At 31.3% G+C, this 18,763-nt stretch overlaps 3 protein-coding genes, 1 non-coding gene and 1 pseudogene across 5 annotated transcripts; 3 read left to right on the top strand and 2 right to left on the bottom strand.

The window, feature by feature from the left end:
- Positions 1-4,406: 4,406 nt before the first annotated feature.
- On the top strand, positions 4,407-4,844 carry LOC105799113 (basic blue protein). Its single transcript, XM_012629499.2, has one exon. The coding sequence runs from the start codon at positions 4,421-4,423 to the stop codon at positions 4,778-4,780; it is 360 nt and encodes a 119-aa protein (XP_012484953.1). The 5' UTR covers positions 4,407-4,420; the 3' UTR covers positions 4,781-4,844.
- An 820-nt stretch (positions 4,845-5,664) lies between these two features.
- Positions 5,665-7,638, bottom strand: LOC105799112 (uncharacterized). Of its 2 annotated transcripts, XR_008188577.1 has the most exons (6): positions 7,308-7,638; positions 7,017-7,111; positions 6,599-6,690; positions 6,312-6,361; positions 6,075-6,184; positions 5,665-5,892 (listed from the first exon to the last, which is right to left on the bottom strand). It is a non-coding gene; the product is annotated as an uncharacterized LOC105799112 (transcript). The 2 variants fall into 2 exon arrangements; XR_008188576.1 differs by having other exon boundaries at positions 5,665-6,184; positions 7,308-7,627.
- Positions 7,639-8,838: 1,200 nt separating this feature from the next.
- On the top strand, positions 8,839-9,431 carry LOC105799114 (chemocyanin-like; annotated as a pseudogene).
- A 134-nt stretch (positions 9,432-9,565) lies between these two features.
- LOC105799111 (uncharacterized) lies at positions 9,566-13,156 on the bottom strand. Its single transcript, XM_012629493.2, has 12 exons — positions 12,797-13,156; positions 12,631-12,706; positions 12,113-12,198; positions 11,923-12,016; positions 11,754-11,830; positions 11,518-11,645; positions 11,340-11,411; positions 11,129-11,199; positions 10,838-10,913; positions 10,549-10,692; positions 10,371-10,457; positions 9,566-9,690 (listed from the first exon to the last, which is right to left on the bottom strand). The coding sequence occupies exons 1-11, from the start codon at positions 13,043-13,045 to the stop codon at positions 10,418-10,420; spliced, it is 1,113 nt and encodes a 370-aa protein (XP_012484947.1). The 5' UTR covers positions 13,046-13,156; the 3' UTR covers positions 9,566-9,690; positions 10,371-10,417.
- Positions 13,157-14,177: 1,021 nt separating this feature from the next.
- LOC105799110 (protein FAR1-RELATED SEQUENCE 8) lies at positions 14,178-17,392 on the top strand. Its single transcript, XM_012629492.2, has 2 exons — positions 14,178-14,432; positions 15,116-17,392. Exons 1-2 carry the CDS (start codon positions 14,352-14,354, stop codon positions 17,240-17,242), a joined length of 2,208 nt encoding a protein of 735 aa, XP_012484946.1. The 5' UTR covers positions 14,178-14,351; the 3' UTR covers positions 17,243-17,392.
- The last annotated feature ends 1,371 nt before the right edge of the window (positions 17,393-18,763 follow it).

Below are 18,763 nucleotides of genomic sequence, written 5' to 3'. Positions count from 1 at the left end.
TGGGCTCAATATTTTGATGAGGGGTACCGGTATGGTCAAATGACAACTAACCTCGTTGAGGCCATTAACTCCGTCTTGAGGCGTACGTGTCACTTGCCAATTTCAGCGGTTTTTTCAGCCACATTTTATAGGCTAGCAACCTTAATGCCAAAAATGGGGTTGAAACAAGCAACACAGTTAGAGGCAGGACACGTGTACGATGAAAAAAATTAGGGATGCCATGAAAAAGAACGCTCAAAAGGCTAGGTTGATGAATGCATAACTATATTTCTGAAATTTGGAAACTTTTCGAGTGACAGAGTATATCGGTCGCCGGTCGGGGATCCCGCCACGGTCCTACAGAGTTGATCTCCGAAACAGGCATAATCAAACTTGAAAATTTATCTTACATACGAGACCTTTTATCTTACATATAATATATAGACTTAATTTTTTTTAATATGTTCAAAATTTTAATATATTTAAATATATTCAGTTATTAAAAATTTAAAATTGGTTATACTCAACATTTTCTTTTAACATATTTAAAAGTTTAATATATTTAAATTTTTTACGTTTTTAAAATTTAAAATATATTAAAAAATCATTTTCTCTTTTCCTATTAAAAATATATTAAATATATTAACATTTTAAAATATATTTTTAAAAATATATTGAATATATTATAATTTTAATATTGGTTATACTTAACATTTTTAATATATTTAATTTTTAAAATATATTAAATATATTAAAATTTTAAAATTGGCTATACATAACATTTTTAATATATTTAATTTCTTTAAGTTTTAAACATTTTAAATCTATTAAGAAAATCTTTTTGTCTTTATCTATTAAAATATATATTAAGTACATAAATTTATGAATGTGTACTGAAATTAAAAATTAATATATAAATTTATAAATGTGTACTAAAATTAAAAATTATAACCAACACATACAGATTAATTTCATGCAAGAAAATAGTTAAAAAGGAATAATAATAACTAAATAGAGATCACATTCATGAATCAAAACACGTTGAGCAAAGCAGTGATTAGCAAGAAAAAAAAGAGCAATTAAAACGATTTTTTTATTTAATTCATAATTAATTTTACTGTTTCATCGATCCTCGATGAAGTGTGATCCGTATCTCCAGAAGACATTTTGATATCTGCATAATATAAAAAAAACACATAAATACAATATAAATAATTATTATATTACAATAACTATAAAATATAAAAAACACATAAATACAATATAAATAATTATTATATTACAATAACTATAAAATATAAAAAAATTAACTAACTTAACTTTTTTCTCTCTTTTCTTTCTTATGAAGGGGACCAAACCCCTTATATAAGATTGGTTTTTATTTAATATTTAATTTCATGTCTAATCACATTACTGACATGATGTGATCTTATAATATATATTTTTAATTTTTAATTTTAATTTTTACTTTTTAATATATATATTTTAAATAAATTTATTTTTAACAAATAAATCTTTTTAACAAATATTTTATTTTTAATTAATTCAAATTTCACTTTTTAAATAAAATATTATTTTTAACTTTTAAATAGAATTTAAAAATGGTTTGAATATCTTGACTTTTTTTATAAAATAACACAAAAAATTAATTCATTATCAAAATAACTCATTTTTAATTAAACACGAAAGTGACACGAAATCTACAGAAAAATTTGGTGGAGCCAAATTAAAAAATGGGTCATTTTGATAATTAATTAAATTTTTGGGTTATTTTATTAAAAGCTTACTATCTTTAAAAATAATTTTAAAATCATAATTTAAAATATTATAAAACAAATTAAATAATATTAAAATACTAAAATTAATAATAAATTTGAAAGGTCATACCTTTAAAATATTTAAATATTTTATATTATTAAAATATTTGAAAAATAATTTAAAATAGTATTTAAAATTTTAAAAGATATATATTATAAAACATTTCAAATATACATTCCAAATTTTTAAAATTAATAACAATAAATAAAATAAATAAATAAATAAACAAAATAAAATAAGAAAAAAACTTAAAACTTAAAAAAAGAAAAAAATTAAAAGAAAAAGACAAAAGTTAATAAAAAAGTAAAAATAAAAAATAAAAGAAGGATGTCAGGTCTGGTCTAGTGGCGCCATTTAAGTTGGCTCCACCAAAAAATAAAAAATTGCTTTAAAGTCCTCCATTTTTTTCAGAACTTACAGTATTTCTATAGTATTTATATAGGTGGCGCCACCAAAAACAAGAATTAAGAAATTTGATTAACCCTTATTTATAGTGTGAATTGTGAGGGAAACTGAGGGATTTGAAGCGTCTCTGCGCTCTTCCCTTCTTAATGCTACTTAAAAAAAAAAAACAAAATTTAAGTCCATATAAATTACATTTAATTATCTTTTTAACGGGACAAGTGAAAGTGGCGGCAAACTCCTAAGTCCTAAAAGTTGGATAAAACAATATTTATTCCATAACTTACTCTTTTATTTTATCTTAGAGTTGGGTAATTTTTCTTACATTAATCTTAAAATTTTGTAATATTTTCTAATTTTAGCCCATGTAATAATATCGCCCTATGATATTATGTCATCATAATAAAATTTTATATTTTTTCTTAAAAAATTATACGATGGTAAGATTTAGGTTTAGAGTACCACGTCATCATACAAATTATTCAGGCATTAATATAAATCCCAAAAAATTTAATGAAGTATTAAAATATGTTTAAAAGTTATTATATATTTTAGCATGCTTCGAGATTATTCTTTGTTAGTATGTTGTATATAATATTTAAAATTAATAATAATAATAATAACTAAAGGGATATATATATGCCTAATTTAAACTTTCGGAAAAAAATTAATTAAGCCCTCTTCATAGAAAAATATATTTAATTAAGTAAATCATTTGACCAACGTTTTTCATCTTTGACTGTTACAGCGTTAATATGTCCATTAATAACGTGGTGCTTCATGTCAACCATGGTTGCTAACGTATTAGTACCACGTTAGCTATCACATCAACAAAAAAAAGGAGTCAAAAGTAGAAGAAGTATTTTTTTTATTTTTATTGGAAACTTAAATTTTAAAATTAAAAAATATTTTTAAATTTTTTAAATTTGTAAAAATATTATTAAATTTTATAAAATATCAAATAGAGTTCAAAAGTTAAAAAATTAAAATTAATAAAAAAGTCATTGAAGATAAGTTTTCTAAATTATATAAAATTTAAAATATATATATATTTATTTAAAAATATTATATGGGTATAAATGCTTTAATTCTATTGCTACCATTTAATATATATTAAAAATAATAAATATTTTTCAAAATTTATTTAAAAAATAAAATGCTTAAAACAACTATGGTATACATTTTAATCATTTGGTGACACTTCCACTGATTTGAAGCACTAGTTAATTTAGTATCGATTGACTCTGAAAATGTATACCAATTATGGTATTTGTATACTTCAATCACTTGGATGGCTTATATATAGAGAATAATTGATAACTCAAAAGTTGCACACATGATTGTTATATTTTTTTTTATATATAAAGTTTAAAAACTAAATTTATGATAGTACAGGTCTGTTCTTGTAGCATGTTTTCTTCTTGGGGTGGGTTTGTCGAATGTGGGGTCTAGATTGCAATCATGGAAGAAGAAATCGCAAATCTGAGGATTGATGAAGGAGAGAGGAGGAGGCTTGGCAAATCCTGTTAGAGGCTAAGGTTGAAGGTTTGTGAATACCATTTGGTTGGGAGTTTTCTAATTGCAAGCACAATTCAGTTCCAAGTGATGAGGACTACGTTGGTCAATATCTTGCACCCTTTGGGGGTTCTATTTCAAATTTGAGTGATAAACTGTTTTTATTTCATTTTTTTAATGAGGTGTATGTTGATAGGGTGGTTTTTGGGTATAAATTTATGATTTATCCAATGATGTTTGAGGCGTTGGTAAAGTAATTTGGAAATTTTATTGAGAAATCCTTAAACTATGATGCGAAAGGGTCAGCTCGAAGCTTTTAAGGTTGTATGTGGATCCGAGTACGTATTATTTTAACTTTCTCAAGATTTTAATCAACACTTTTCCGGCAAATAACATTCCCATCAAAATAAAAAAAAAATTAGAAAAATAAATAGTTTATTTTTTAAAAATATATATATAATTTGTATTGATCTCTTTTAACTATTTGTATTGACCATTTTGTATTTAAAAACATTTAATATGAGTATCCAAATAAATAAACGGTGATTGTATTGCATTAAAGGAGATTTATGAGGTAAATTAAAATCCTTATACGTTACCAAATTCATTGATTTTTTCTAAAAAATAATGGCTATAAAAAGGGCGAACCCATTTAGATCCCAGATTGTACCTCTAAAATTCCTAGTGTAAAGAAAAGATAGAAGAAATGGGCCGAGAAAGAGGCAGTGCAATGATTATGTTGACTCTAATGTTATGTTTTCAGAGCAGCTTTGCAGCCACTTTCATGGTGGGTGATGCTTCTGGTTGGGGTTTCGATGTGAGCAATTGGCCCAAGGGAAAAACCTTCAAGGCGGGTGATGTCCTTGAGTTTACGTATAATCGAGCGAATCACGACGTTGCAGTAGTAGATAAAGAAGCATATGAGTCGTGTAAAATTCCACAAGAAGCTCCAGTTTTTGAGACGGGAGATGACCTTATTCCGCTTAAAAAGGGAGATAACTATTTTGTATGTGGTTTCCCAGGTCACTGTGAAGGTGGCATGAAAATAGCTATTACTGCTACGTAGTCATCTCGATTCGTTATTTTACAATAAATATATAAATAAATTTCTTTTCTTTCTTATTTCATCAATAATTCAACAATGAAGACTTCAGTTAATATATTTAATATTTATATTTTCAATGAACAGACAAAATTAACTTAATTAACCTAATAAATTAAAACCGACTTTAACCATGTGTTGGTTGAGCAGAAAAGCAAAAATTTGATTATAAGTTTTGGTGTAGTGTTGTTGCTGATTTTTTTTATGTAAGTTTTAAATCGATAAAATATCTTATTTGTAAATATTTATCGAATCTATAATAAGATTGATAAAAAAATCAAATGGAGTACTCGATGATATTATTAGGGTCTGCTTTGATTGTCGGTAAAATGTTTTCCGTAAAATAATTTCGGAAAATGTTTTACTTTTCGTAAAATGATTTCTTGGAAAATATTTTCGGTGTTTGATTGAATCATGTAAAATATTTTCTGCTTGTTTGATGATTTCAGAAAATATTTTCCGGAAAAGTTGTTTTACATATATTAATATATTAATAATTTTGTTATATTTTAAATTGTTTTTACATATATTGCAATGATTTATTTATAATAATACTCAATTATTAAGCTACAATATTAATCGTTATAAATTAAAAAACTGATATCAAATAAATTATTTGTAATTGTGTTAAAAAACAAGTATTGAATAATTATAAATTGTTTGAAACCACAATGAGTACTAGAAATAATATTATCCAAATACATAATTAGTAGTACACCACATAGTAACAACATTGTCCAAGTGCATAATATTACACCACATAAAAGTATCAATATTTTCAACCCAAATTTTACGTGGTTACTGCTCTATTTCTTGCCAACTGGAATTGCCACCCTTTTAGAAAGATATTGATACAACATGCGGTGTCTTGATTCTTTCTCTATTTATGAAGTTTATTTATGAAATTTACTTGTACAAGAGATGTCTGAAAATGCGTAGAACTAGAAGAAAAAAACAAAAAATCAAAAACAACATTGTTACTTCCTGTCATAATGAATCTTTTATCAGTTGAACTGGTTCTTTGATGAAACCTTTTCCTTGGTTTTCTGAATCTTCAAAACCTTCTTCACTATCTTCTGTTCTTCAACCAAAAAGGCCCGAATAATCCCATAAAAAACCATTGACATTTTCGTAAATTATTCATTAAGTGTTAAGGTCAAAATAATTCACATTTGAAGCATCTGTCATTGTCCTAAAAAGAAGAAAAATTACTAAGGCATGAACTATTAATATTGTTTGAGAATAGATCAAAGCACACCTCTCCCTGATTGCACCGCCAGATAACACACCACCATAGGCACGGTTCACAGTCCTCTTTTTCCTAGGTAATCTAGACCTCTTGTATTCCGCAGGTCTCAAGTGAGGAATCTGCACATTGAGCAATACCATATACACCAGGAAGATAGAATATTATGATCAAATGAGAAAATAAACATGCTAAATATCAGTTAGCAAAGTGAAACATGATAGTAAGCAATGGAATTTTGGCATATACCTAAATTAATCCTTTTTTGTGAAGTCTAATAAATGCCTCTATAACAGCTCCTGCAATAGGAATGCAAGTTCAGAACACAAACTTACCCTACTGTTATTTGAACAAATGTAAGCACCTAATTATTACTTCTATGATTATCACTACTATTATTACTGCCATATGTACAATGCAAAGAAAACAAATGAGGTAACAAGTAAAACAGGTCACAGATTGGAACTTTACACATAATTTAAAGACTTTGAACATTAGCTAGATTTCACTTTTACTAGATATAAAACTTGTCTTACGACTTAGCTGCTCATCGAGGGTGAAACATTCTCTAGTCCAGTCACAAGAAGCCCCAAGTCTCTTAATCTGATTAGTAATGGTCCCACCATACCTGAAATTGAAAAGAAAAAAGACCAGCAATGAACAAAAAATAGATAAAACATACAAAACAAAATAGTACCTATATGAAACCTTAATGGTCAAATATGAACAATAAACACCAGAAATTAAGCAACGGGTTAAAGCAATAAAACTCCATAAGTATCAGTATTTGGAAGGAGAAGAAGTAGAATTTATTGAAGTTGTGGAGAACCCCCCCAAGCCATTTCTTCATAAACAACAAAAACACAAGAGATGATATGTACAAAGTAACAGATTCAAAATCAGCAAAGAACAGCAGAAAAACCAAGTATGCAAATAATTTAAGGGAAGACATACTTCTCTTTCCACTCCCAAACTCGTTTTTCAAATTCATCTCTGCCCAGTTCTACCCTTTTTATTCCTTCAGAAGCCAACATTCTTTCCACGACCAACTGGGAAAAGAAAAGTAAAATAGGTTCAATTATATATTCTCATTCAACAGGATACAACATATATACTCATTCTCTACACAGAACATTATGTATAAAGAGGGCAGAATATAAATCAACAACAAAGATGAAAACCAAGAAAAGCAAGAACCAAACCCGATCTAGAAATCAAATCAGTGAAAATTAACAGAAAAAACACCTGTTGATGACAGAGAGAGAACCACTGCTTCTGGGTTTTCTTTTCTTGACTGTGCCTGCCAATTTTTTAGGGTTTCTTCAAAATAGAAGTATGGCCGACGGTCAACGGAGATGACGGACGGAGATGGTGAGGCGAGGTGATGAACGGAGATGAAGATGTGGAAGAAAATTTGCTTAGAAGAGAAAGGAGAAAGGAAAATGTCTTACGGTAGAGAAATGGGTAAGACAATTTCCAAAAAAAGCTTTGGATTTTACCGTGTTTGTAAAATATTTTCCTATGAGAATTCATTTTTCACAAAACAAATACAGGAAATTTCGAAAAATGTTTTCCAAAAAATATTTTACACCAATCAAACAGACCCTAAATATTGTACAGGGATATAACTATTTCATCTGTGGTTTTCCCGACCATTGCAATAATGGAATGAAAATAACTGTTAATGCCTACCTAATCTCTCTCTATGTTTATGGGATGCATTACAAAATCTAAATGGAGGATGTTATTTCCCTTTCTTTTTTTTCTTTTTGTGGTCAAATTAAACTATATTCAAAATTAAGGTGATTGCAGTGGTTGGTTTAATCAACTAATTCTATTAACTGTTTATTTAAAAGTGTGTGGTAAAATTTAGTTGATAGTTGAAAGTTGATACGTGTAAAGTGACAAATAAAGGCATGACACATTTTATTGTTAAATATTTATTTGTTTAGAATACTTTAGTCTTTATACTTAAATAACACTAAAATATGTGCAACTTAGCAAACAAATACTAATAAAATAGTAGCAAAATTAACAATAAAACAAGAGTTATAGAATATCCAAACAATAACAACAAAATAGTATCAATGTAATAGTGAAATGACAACAAAACAGTAATAAAACAACAGCAAAAAGCAACAAGTTTTTTTTTTGCAAATTCGGGTCGAGCTGTGTTCGGGCCAAAAAAACTTACCCAAGGCCTGGTCTCTTTAGAAAATGGGTCTTGTTTTTTACTTAAGCTCATTTTTCGGGCCTATATTTTTGTCCAAACGCTCTACTTTTGGACAGGCCTTCGGGTCGAGCCAGATGGCCTGGCCTATGATCAGGTCCAGATATACGTCAATATTGAATTTAAACTTTTTTTAATATTAGAATTTATTTTTGTTAATTATTTTAAATATTTTTTTACATTTGAATAAGAATTAAAATAATAATTGAAATATTTTGTTTGTTTTGTTCTAAAAAGTAGATAATTTAATTTGACATATATTATTTTTTATCATTACAATGCCGAGGAAAATTACATTTGATTTGAGTACGTAATGTTGGAAAAAAAAATGAAAATACTGAATTTTGGATGTTGATTGTATGGTGAAGAAGAGGATCAATTAGGTCATATAAAATCCTTATTCGTTGATTTCAAATTAAATGGAAAAGATTTGGCTTTGGGGTTTACCAAATTCTTATATTTTTTTTCTTAAAAATAATGGCTATAAAAAGGGCAAACCCATTTAGATCACAAATTAGACCTCTAAAATTCCTAGTGTAAAAAGAGCATAGAAGAAATGGGCCAAGAAAGAGGCAGTGCAATGATTTGGTTCACTCTACTGTTATGTTTTCAGAGCAGCTTTGCAGCCACTTTCATGGGGTTTTGGTGTTAGTAATTGGCCTAATGGCAAATCCTTCAAGGCTGGTGATGTCCTTGGTAAGTTTAAATACATACATACGAGAGATTAAGTTGTCCAGTTTAAATTTTGAAACTCGTGTCAATCAAGATTTTTTTATGCTAAAATATATTTGCAGAATTTAAGTATAATCGACCAAACCACGATGTTGCAGTGGTAGATAAGGAAGGTTATGAATCATGCTATGTGGCAGACGATGCTCAAGTATTTGAGACGGGAGATGACCTTATCACTCTTCAACAAGGACGTAACTATTTTGTTTGTGGTTTTCCCGGTCACTGTAATAATGGAATGAAAATAGCCGTCACTGCTACATAATCTCTCTCTCTCTCTTTCTATATACCATATATATGGGATGACATCCATTACAATATAACTAAATAAATTATTTAATTTTCTTTTCTGCTTTCTCATTTCACTAATAATATTTGTAGTCTATATCCAGAGATTCATTACCTCCAAAATTAGAACCTTTAAAATTCACTTTTATTTATTGATACCATAATCAATTTATCTTTTATTGATAAAAATATTTTTATTTTATATTTCAATTACATAATCAATTTCGTCCGATATGAAAGGTTTTATGCAAGTCACTGAGCTTAAAAATGTTTGTCCTGTGCTGTGCATTGGATATATGGGAATACATCATCTAAACTACAAATCTATACAATAGTTTTAGTTAATCAGAAAATTACATTGCTCTGTTTTCTGTAAAATACCTGCAGGAAATATGAAATAAGTAGTTTTAGATCCAAAAGATTTGCAAGCAAATTTTTGTATAAGCTTTATATGTTTTTGAGTTTTGCAAGGAAATTAGTTTATATAATTTTATGAGTTAAACGCAATTTCACCATTTTAATAGTTTATATTTTTATGATTAAATTAAAAATTTACCAATTTTAAATTTTAAGAGTCGAACCCTTGCCAGTTCCCCTACTGCCACCCTGATCTAAAGGGGGCAAATAAGGCCTCTCTGCTAAAATTACAAATTTCTATTTTAAGTTAATATAATAATAAAATTATAATTTAAGCCTTAAAAAAATACCCAATTTAAGTCAATTGATTCCATTAGTTATATATTATATAACATGTAATATTATAAACATAAATGATATAACATAGTCACATATAATTTAAAATTAATAAAAAAACCAGCTGATTCAATCTATTTAATTATCAATTTAAAAATTTGGGTAATTCATCGAATTAATTAAATAAATTAATTTTCAAAATCGAACCAAATAAATTAAATTTATTCGGTTTGGTTGGTTAAATTAGTTCAAATCAATAAATACTCACCACTATCCAGATATCTATTGGACATAAACATCGGACACAAATACTTTAAAAAGAAGATAAAGAAAGTGAACTAACATAGAAGGAATTGTAGGTAACTTACCTTGCAAGAAAAGGGAAGTCAATAGCATATAAACAAGGGTATGCAACTTAGAAGAACATTCTCAAAGCATCAACAACTTTCTCAGGCCTGTTGATTTTCAATATAATGAGACCAAAAAATAAAATAAAATAAAAATGCAGAAATGAAAACGGATAATGTAAATGGAATCTAGTTTTACCAGTCCTCCTGTGGCATATGACCGGCACCTTCTATCAGCTTGAGCTCAACTGAGCTCAGGTTTTGTTTCCGAAATTCTTCGGCTATTGTTTGAGGGAGGTACTTGTCCGCTAAACCCCAAGCAACAAGAACCGGTTTATCCCATCTGAAGATGAGAAAAGGGTTTTTAAAAGGGTTATATCTAGATTCCCATACGGGAGAAAGTTGCTATACAGCTATAGAGCAATACTGCTCGGGCTCGGATGTAAGTATTGGATATGAGAATAAAAATGCTAAAGAAGAAAATGTACCTTCCAGATGCAAATCCATCAGCTATTTGACTTGAGATGTCTCTGAAATTAATTTTTCTTGCTGCTTCAAGTAATGCTGAAACACCAAACTATTTTTGCATTACTGGAATTGTCTTTGAATAAAACCCGAATTAAAGGAGTTGTAAACACTAGGATTTGAAATCCGGACTTGTTAGGTGAATGCATAAACCAACTAGATTTAGTCTCAGGTTCAAAACATAATACGAGCTATGACATCATGTTAAGCATTTAACCGAAAAAAGCCCGTAAATGTAAGGATGAAATACAAACCGAAGCCAGGTCCGCTGCTGGCCAAATATGGTAATCGATAGACATCAGCCTTTTCCAGCTTCAGCACATATCTGTCAAAAGACATTTACCATTTCATCTTTAGAAACTCGGATTTAGGTGAGAATAACAAATACGGATAGGTATCTGCTATAACATAAGAAGAGAAATATTGTGAAAATAGCAGGGATATATATTGGAATTGGATACATACGGGCTACCTGCTTCAATAAAGCGTTCAGCTATCACAGCATTTTGAGAAGTAAATTCTCCAAAAAGTGGTATTCTGTGAGAGAAACAAAAGGACAATTTCATAATCTATGTTACTCCAACTCAATTAGCTTGTAATTGTCGGATCCAAATAGCATATTCATAGAAAGATAAACCCAAACCTTAGCTGTTGGAAAAGTCCAGGAACAGGAGATGAAACTGTTAATGGAGTATTCAAAATTGCTAATTTGGATATCTTGCTGGGATTTTTCAATGCCCATGTCAATCCATATGAACCTACAACAAACCCCTTCAACCATATCCAAAAAAAAAAAAAGTAAATTAGGTATGTAGATTATGTTGCTATGACTCATCATTTTAAATCTTCAAGTATTCATGTCATAGCGGATTATCAAACCTGAACCACAAGAAAGAAAGGAGACTTGACCTCCAAGACATCCAATAACTTGTCAAGTGCCTCATGGAACTCCTTCTCTGCAAATATTAACATATATAGCATTAATGGATTTACATCTGACGCAATGTTAGTGAATTAGACGATGGTTTTATCATGTAACTACGAAAACCTGTGTAATCAAACCCATATCCAGGCTGTGGTTTGTCACTGAAACCAAATCCTATCCAATCAGGTGCAAAGCAATGGAAACCAGCATCTGACATCTAATGCATAACACACAAAAGGGAAATCTCAAATTTTAAAAAAGAAAATTCAGATTATATGTCGAAATTAATATTCGAATATGTGTTAAACACAACCTGAGACATTACAACTCGATAGCTATAAGATTGTGTTGGAGCCCCATGTAGGAAGACAACTGTACCACGTCGGCTTTCAGGTGACCCTACAAACCACCCAACACTACTTTCAAAACAATAACAATACCTTTGCGTGATTTCATTTTTCATTTTCTTTTCAAATGAGTAAAAATGATTAGCAAATGCATAAACTAAATGCAACCAAGCAATTAGAGTTAAGTTTAAATATGACATTAGTATTAGGAAAATCATCCCATACACGAACTATGGAGTTTTTACACTTGAGTTTGGACAAGTAATCCTGAGCATGAACACGTGATATGCAATGGAAGATTTTTATACAATTCCTATTACTACTCTTACTCTCCCTAAAACCCTTAAGTCGGAATATAATTCGTGCTTAACTCGAACTCACGTACTCCTATTGTTACAACTTGCAATAGTAATGGTACCAATCGAGCTAAAAGCTCAACCATTACAATCAAGATTTTAAATATAGGGAAAGTGTGAAGCATTACCAGTTTCTCTAACAAACCATCTAAGCTTTCCAGACTTTATGTATGAGCCATAGTCCTTTCCCTTGTCTTCTATCCTCTGCAATTTTGATCCCATTAATTTTTCATCGAATATAAAATCCACAACTTTAAGTGCATAGGCGACGACGGCTATAATAAAATTACTCACATAAAGCATTTGGCCGACATTGCCATCCTCAGCGGGGGATTCCGGCAATTGAATGGCGCTGCGGCTGGAAGGATTATCGGTGACGAAACCAAACGGAGTGAAGCCTTTCTCGTCGTTCTTCTCTTCTCCACCACTGGCTTTGGCGACGAATCTCGTCGCTCTTTGGCTGTTAATCGCTACTTTTTTGGTTGAAACAGAGAATTTTGAAAAAGCAAGCGGCTGAGGAGTGAGCAGAAGATTCGTCGCCATTTTTTTTTTTTTGCTATTTACCTTCGCCTTCTTTGCCACTGCTTTTAACGAACTAAACTCCCTCCACCATTTTTGTCTATTTTTCTCCTTAAAAGTTTGAGAAAATAAAAACAGATTTTAGTGTTTTGTTCATAAATTATGGACCAGAAAAACAGAGGAAAAAAAACAGTATTACTAGTTCGCCACATACCCACGCGCTATAAGTTTTTTTAGTGTAACGCCTCCTAAATTATTTTTATATTAAAACTAGTTAAGCTAAAATTATATGAAAAATAAATATAATTTGATTTAAATAGATGTACTCATGTGCCGAGTCGGATCTAAGCATGATATTAATATACTTTATACTTATTCAAGTCTGGCTTGACCCGAAATTTGAGCCAAAAATTTTGTACAATTCGTCCATATCTATAAAAGATTAATACAAGCCTATTTTAGACCTACCCATATTATTTTTAATTTTTTTAAATAAAATATTTATTTTATTTTAATATTTAATAATTTAATAATTTTTATTTATTGAAATTTTTTATATAGTCATCTTAACATTTTTTAATATTTACATTAGAGTAATATTATATATTTAGTATATGCTTATTTTTTAATGTGTTCTAAATTACATAATATATAAAAATAACATAATATAAAGTGTTATAAACTTAAAATGGGTCGGGTCGACCTTTGAATGTTAAAGTTTAATCCCAACTCATATTTTGAACGAGTCTAATATTTTTGCCAAAAACTTTTCAAATTTTGGGCGGGCCTAGACGAATAGTCCGACCCATGAATAGGTCTAGATTTAAATGGTTAAGTTGAGTTAGTAAAGATATGATATTTTGGATTCAAATATTAAAATTTTTAGTATATGTATTTTTTTAGATTAATTAAATTATAAAAATATATTTATCCTCGAAATAATAATTGTTCCTTTATAAAAAGAATCACTATTGGTAATTTTATAACTGAATCGATTGTTAGTTAGATTAGATTTTGGAGCGTGTGTCACGTTGAAACCGGCGCGTGGAGTTATCATTCAACTCAGAATCTAACATATCGATAACAGAACCACGGAACCCTTAGCTCCACCAGAAAGGAAAGAAGACTCACTTCAAAATGGAAAATCAAATGGCTGAGTCCCTAAACTTTTCAATATTTCTAAAAGTAGCACCATTCTTTTCAATTGCAACTAAGCAAAGCAAATACAAGGAAAACAAAGGACCAAAGTGGGAATATAGTGATTGAGAGCCTTAGGGTAAAACTAACCTCTCATACTTTGACGCAAGGCGCCCTCACCCTCACTCCAACCATGACCGGCGATCCGGCGTTTTCCACCGGCGATCACCATCACGCTTTGTCTCCGTCCCCGCCGCCCAACCTTCTCATCACGGTTCGTTTCCCCCATTTCCTTCACTCGATTTACTTCTTTGCCTTTCCCAGTTCCCATTTCCCCCCATTTCTAGGGTTTTGATCTTTAATTTCTTGGATGTTCTTAATAAAATTCTTATTTTATTACTTAATTAAGCTGAACCTTGATTTTCAATGAAGAAATTACGCCGTTCTTTAGATATGCTAAGAGTAGAGAACCTTGTTTTCTATTTCTTTGCCATTACAGTTCCAGTTTTTACTTCCTGATATTTAAAGCAATAAAATTCAAATTATTTGATGAAATTTTCTAAATTTCTGTGTGAGAATATATGAGTAATTGATTACAACTTTTAATTGTGAAACCATGCTAAGAAATGAATGTGGATGAAGAGCATAATTAAATGTACTAAATCTTTTATATATATTTGGTATAAGTAAGGTAGTTTCATGTCCTTTTTATGGTATAGTTTCATGTCCTTTTTATGGTAATAAAGACTAATATTTTTGGGGTTCGTGGCTGTCTTTCCCAATAATGTCATGTTTTCTTAAATTTTTATTGTAACCATTCCTTAAAACAAAATGCGTGGGGAGGAGTTGGAATCTCAAAGATCACTTATTAGCATCGTTTATGCGTTACTTCTTCGGTTATTCTGTTTGTATTTTCTTTAAGTGTCAGTTATCCATTTGATGGGGTTTCCATTTCAGATGGAAGAGGGTTCTCAAAATAGTGAGCAACTATTTGAGGATGATGGAAATGAGCTTGAAATGGAAGGGAATGACATTGATATCGACAGCAATGGCCTTGACATAGAAGGAAACTGCCTCGACATTGAAAGCAATGGCCTTCAGGATGATTGTGACGGAATGCTTGAGATTGATGACAATCATGAAAGCAACGGGGATGATGCGACTGCAGTTTCCATTGAAAATGGCATATCCCAAGGAAAAAATTATCCACCGCCGGTTGTGGGAATGGAGTTTGAATCTTACGATGATGCTTATAATTACTATAACTGTTATGCCAAGGAACTAGGATTTGCAATTAGGGTCAAATCTTCGTGGACGAAGCGTAACAGCAAAGAGAAGCGCGGAGCCGTGCTCTGTTGTAACTGCGAGGGCTTCAAAACAATCAAAGAAGCAAACAGTCGTAGGAAGGAAACAAGAACTGGCTGTCTCGCGATGATAAGGTTGAGGTTAGTAGAATCAAATAGATGGAGGGTCGATGAAGTCAAACTGGAACACAATCACCTATTTGACCATGAAAGAGCACAAAATTGTAAGTCACACAAGAAGATGGACGCTGTGGCCAAAAGGAAGGTAGAGCCTACTGTGGATGTAGAAGTGCGGACTATCAAGTTGTACCGTACATCTACGGCCGATCCAGTGGGTTATGGAAACTTGAACTCACTTGAAGGAGAAATTAGTGAGACCGTTGATCGTTCTAAGCGCTTGAAGCTTAACAAGGGAGATTCCCAAATTATATATGATTTTTTTAGCCGCATTCAGCTTACTAGTCCGAATTTCGTTTACCTGATAGATCTGAATGATGAAGGTTGTTTAAGGAATGTTTTTTGGATAGATTCTAGGTCTAGGGCTGCATATGGTTACTTTGGTGATGTGGTTGCAGTTGATACCACGTGCTTGTCAAACAAATACGAGATTCCTCTCGTGGCATTTGTTGGAGTAAATCATCATGGGCAGTCTATCTTGCTGGGCTGTGGTTTGCTTGCTGATGATACATTCGAATCATATGTTTGGCTATTTAGGGCATGGCTTACTTGTATGTCTGGTCGCTCTCCGCAAACCATAATCACAGACCACTGCAGGGCCATGCAAAGTGCAATATCTGAGGTGTTTCCCAGGGCTCATCATCGACTGCATTTGTCGCATGTCATGCAAAGCTTATTCGAGAATTTGGGAGAGTTGCAGGAATCTGATGTCTTTCAAATGATATTAAATAGGACAGTCTATGAGACCGTGAAGGTGGACGAATTTGAAATGGGCTGGGATGATATGATTCGACGGTTCGGACTTGCAAATCATGCATGGCTTTGTACTCTGTACGAGGAAAGAGAGCGATGGGCTCCGGTTTACCAAAAAGATACCTTTTTTGCTGGAATGTGCACTTTTGAAAATGGTGAGTTCAGGAGCTCGTTTTTTGACGGTTTTGTGCATAAGCAAACTTCTTTGAAAGAATTTTTTGGCAAGTACGAATTACTTGTGCAAGAAGAGCGTAAAACAGAAGCAATCAATGATCTCGAATCGAGAGATTCAAGTCCATTGTTGAAAACAAGATGCTTTTACGAATTACAGCTTTCGAAGTTGTATACGAATGAAATTTTCAGGAGGTTCCAAGATGAAGTTGTGATGATGCCTTGTTTTAGCATCACCCAAGTTCATGCCAGCGGACCGGTTATAACCTACATGATTAAGGAACAAGAGGCCGAAGGAGACCGGAGCAATATCAAGAACTTCGAAGTCATGCATGACAAAGCCGGAACAGAAATCCGTTGCATATGCAGCTGCTTTAACTTCAACGGGTACCTTTGCCGACACTGCTTGTGTGTCCTCCACTACAACGGCGTGGAGGAAATCCCTTTCCAGTATATCTTGTCTCGCTGGCGGAAAGATTTTAAGCGACTATACATACCCGAACTTGGATCCAATAACATCGACATTAGCAACCCAGTTCAGTGGTTCGACCATTTGCACAGACGGGCAATGCAAGTTGTCGAAGAAGGGATGATATCCCAAGATCATTATACTGTTGCATGGCAAGCCTTTAAAGAATCTCTGAATAAAGTTCGACTTGTTGCAGATAAGCATGTATAGTTAAAACAAAGAACATGTAGATAAATTTCTCTGTAGCATTTATAATTATCTCTTGCGTCCATATTTGTACACAGTCGAGTTTTTCCAGCATAGTTCTTGAATTTGGAATAAGTGTTACATAGCTAATTTTAATGTCAAAATTTGTTTTTAGTCCTTGTATTATGGGTAATTGTGGATTTTGTCCTTATATTTTAATTGTTATTTTTATTTTTATTTTTTGAATTTGAAATATTAACCAACAAATAATCCTTAAATTTGTTAATTTGAATTCTTTTATTTTCAAAGTCATATGCGACAAATATATTATTACGTGCAATTGTCATGATGTTAGAATTTTAGTCTAATGAACCGCGTGGTCTTAGGCAAAAATATAGTTTTAAATTTGTCTAAGTCAACTTAACTATCAAAAGTAATAATTCACAATAAAAATTCTCTAAGGCACCGAACTTAGCGGAAGCAAACTCAGATAAAAAGCAATGAAAGAATCGAATAAGCCACAAGAAAACATGCATACAAGGTGTCTAAGTAAATGTCCTTAAAAGTATTTGATTACTCAATAATGATATGATTACAAATGAGGGGAATGTATCTATTTAAAGTTGAGCTCTTTAGATCTAACAATATTGTTTAAATTACATTAATAACTAAGATCTACAAATTGAGATTCTTAATATTACAAAATCATCTAAGATTACAAAATATTCACCTTGATAAAATATAAACTACTTTCCATATTCACCAAGCTAAGTAGATGGGTTTCTCCATATGTTATACAAATTGGGCCAATTTAAGTGGGTCAAATGAGTCTTATTTAATCAGTTGATCTCCATGAGACGTTCTGTGTGCATTTGTCATGGGACTTAATTCGTGGCCCGTGACATTCTCATCCAACCATTCTCGCGATGCTCTTGTCACATCCTCGGAATGTCACTGGTCCAACTTGCCCCTGAACTCCCACGATGCCTCAACTAATTCCCAACTATTCTCTATGTTGGGTAATTTTAATCCTCAAAACATTTGTCTCGGCTTATGTCTCTATCTTCGTCTAACTCGACTTGTCTCTCTCTTTTGTACATCTCAATCGAAAGAGGTCACTGCTCTTACTTGCCCCCATTATGACTTGCCTAGATCGAGATCTCCTTGATCCATACAAAAAGACTTTAACACACCCACATTAAACATTGGGTTAATTTTGATTATTGCTGCTAAGCCTGATTTGTAAGCCCCTCAACTTACCCCTTTCAAAACTTTGAAAAGGTTTCTATGTTTTTGTCACGTCAACGACCAATCATAATGAAAAACACTAAAAAGTGTTTGAGATGTACCTTGCTCACAACATTTACTCGTTTTAAATATCCAGTTTGCATCACCACTTTCCCACAAAGTTTGATGCACAACCCACCTCTCTCATAAGTGGTAGCCCCACTAATAACTCAACAGAGTTCATATCGGTTTGTTGCACCCTCTAGATTTTTCAAGAGGTTCTTCGTAGCACTCTAATCCACCAAGTCAATATTCTTA

This window comes from Gossypium raimondii, chromosome 9 (assembly GCF_025698545.1).
Source record: "Gossypium raimondii isolate GPD5lz chromosome 9, ASM2569854v1, whole genome shotgun sequence".
In the NCBI taxonomy this organism is placed as follows: domain Eukaryota; kingdom Viridiplantae; phylum Streptophyta; class Magnoliopsida; order Malvales; family Malvaceae; genus Gossypium; species Gossypium raimondii.
This window is presented reverse-complemented; position numbering and strand designations above follow the sequence as displayed.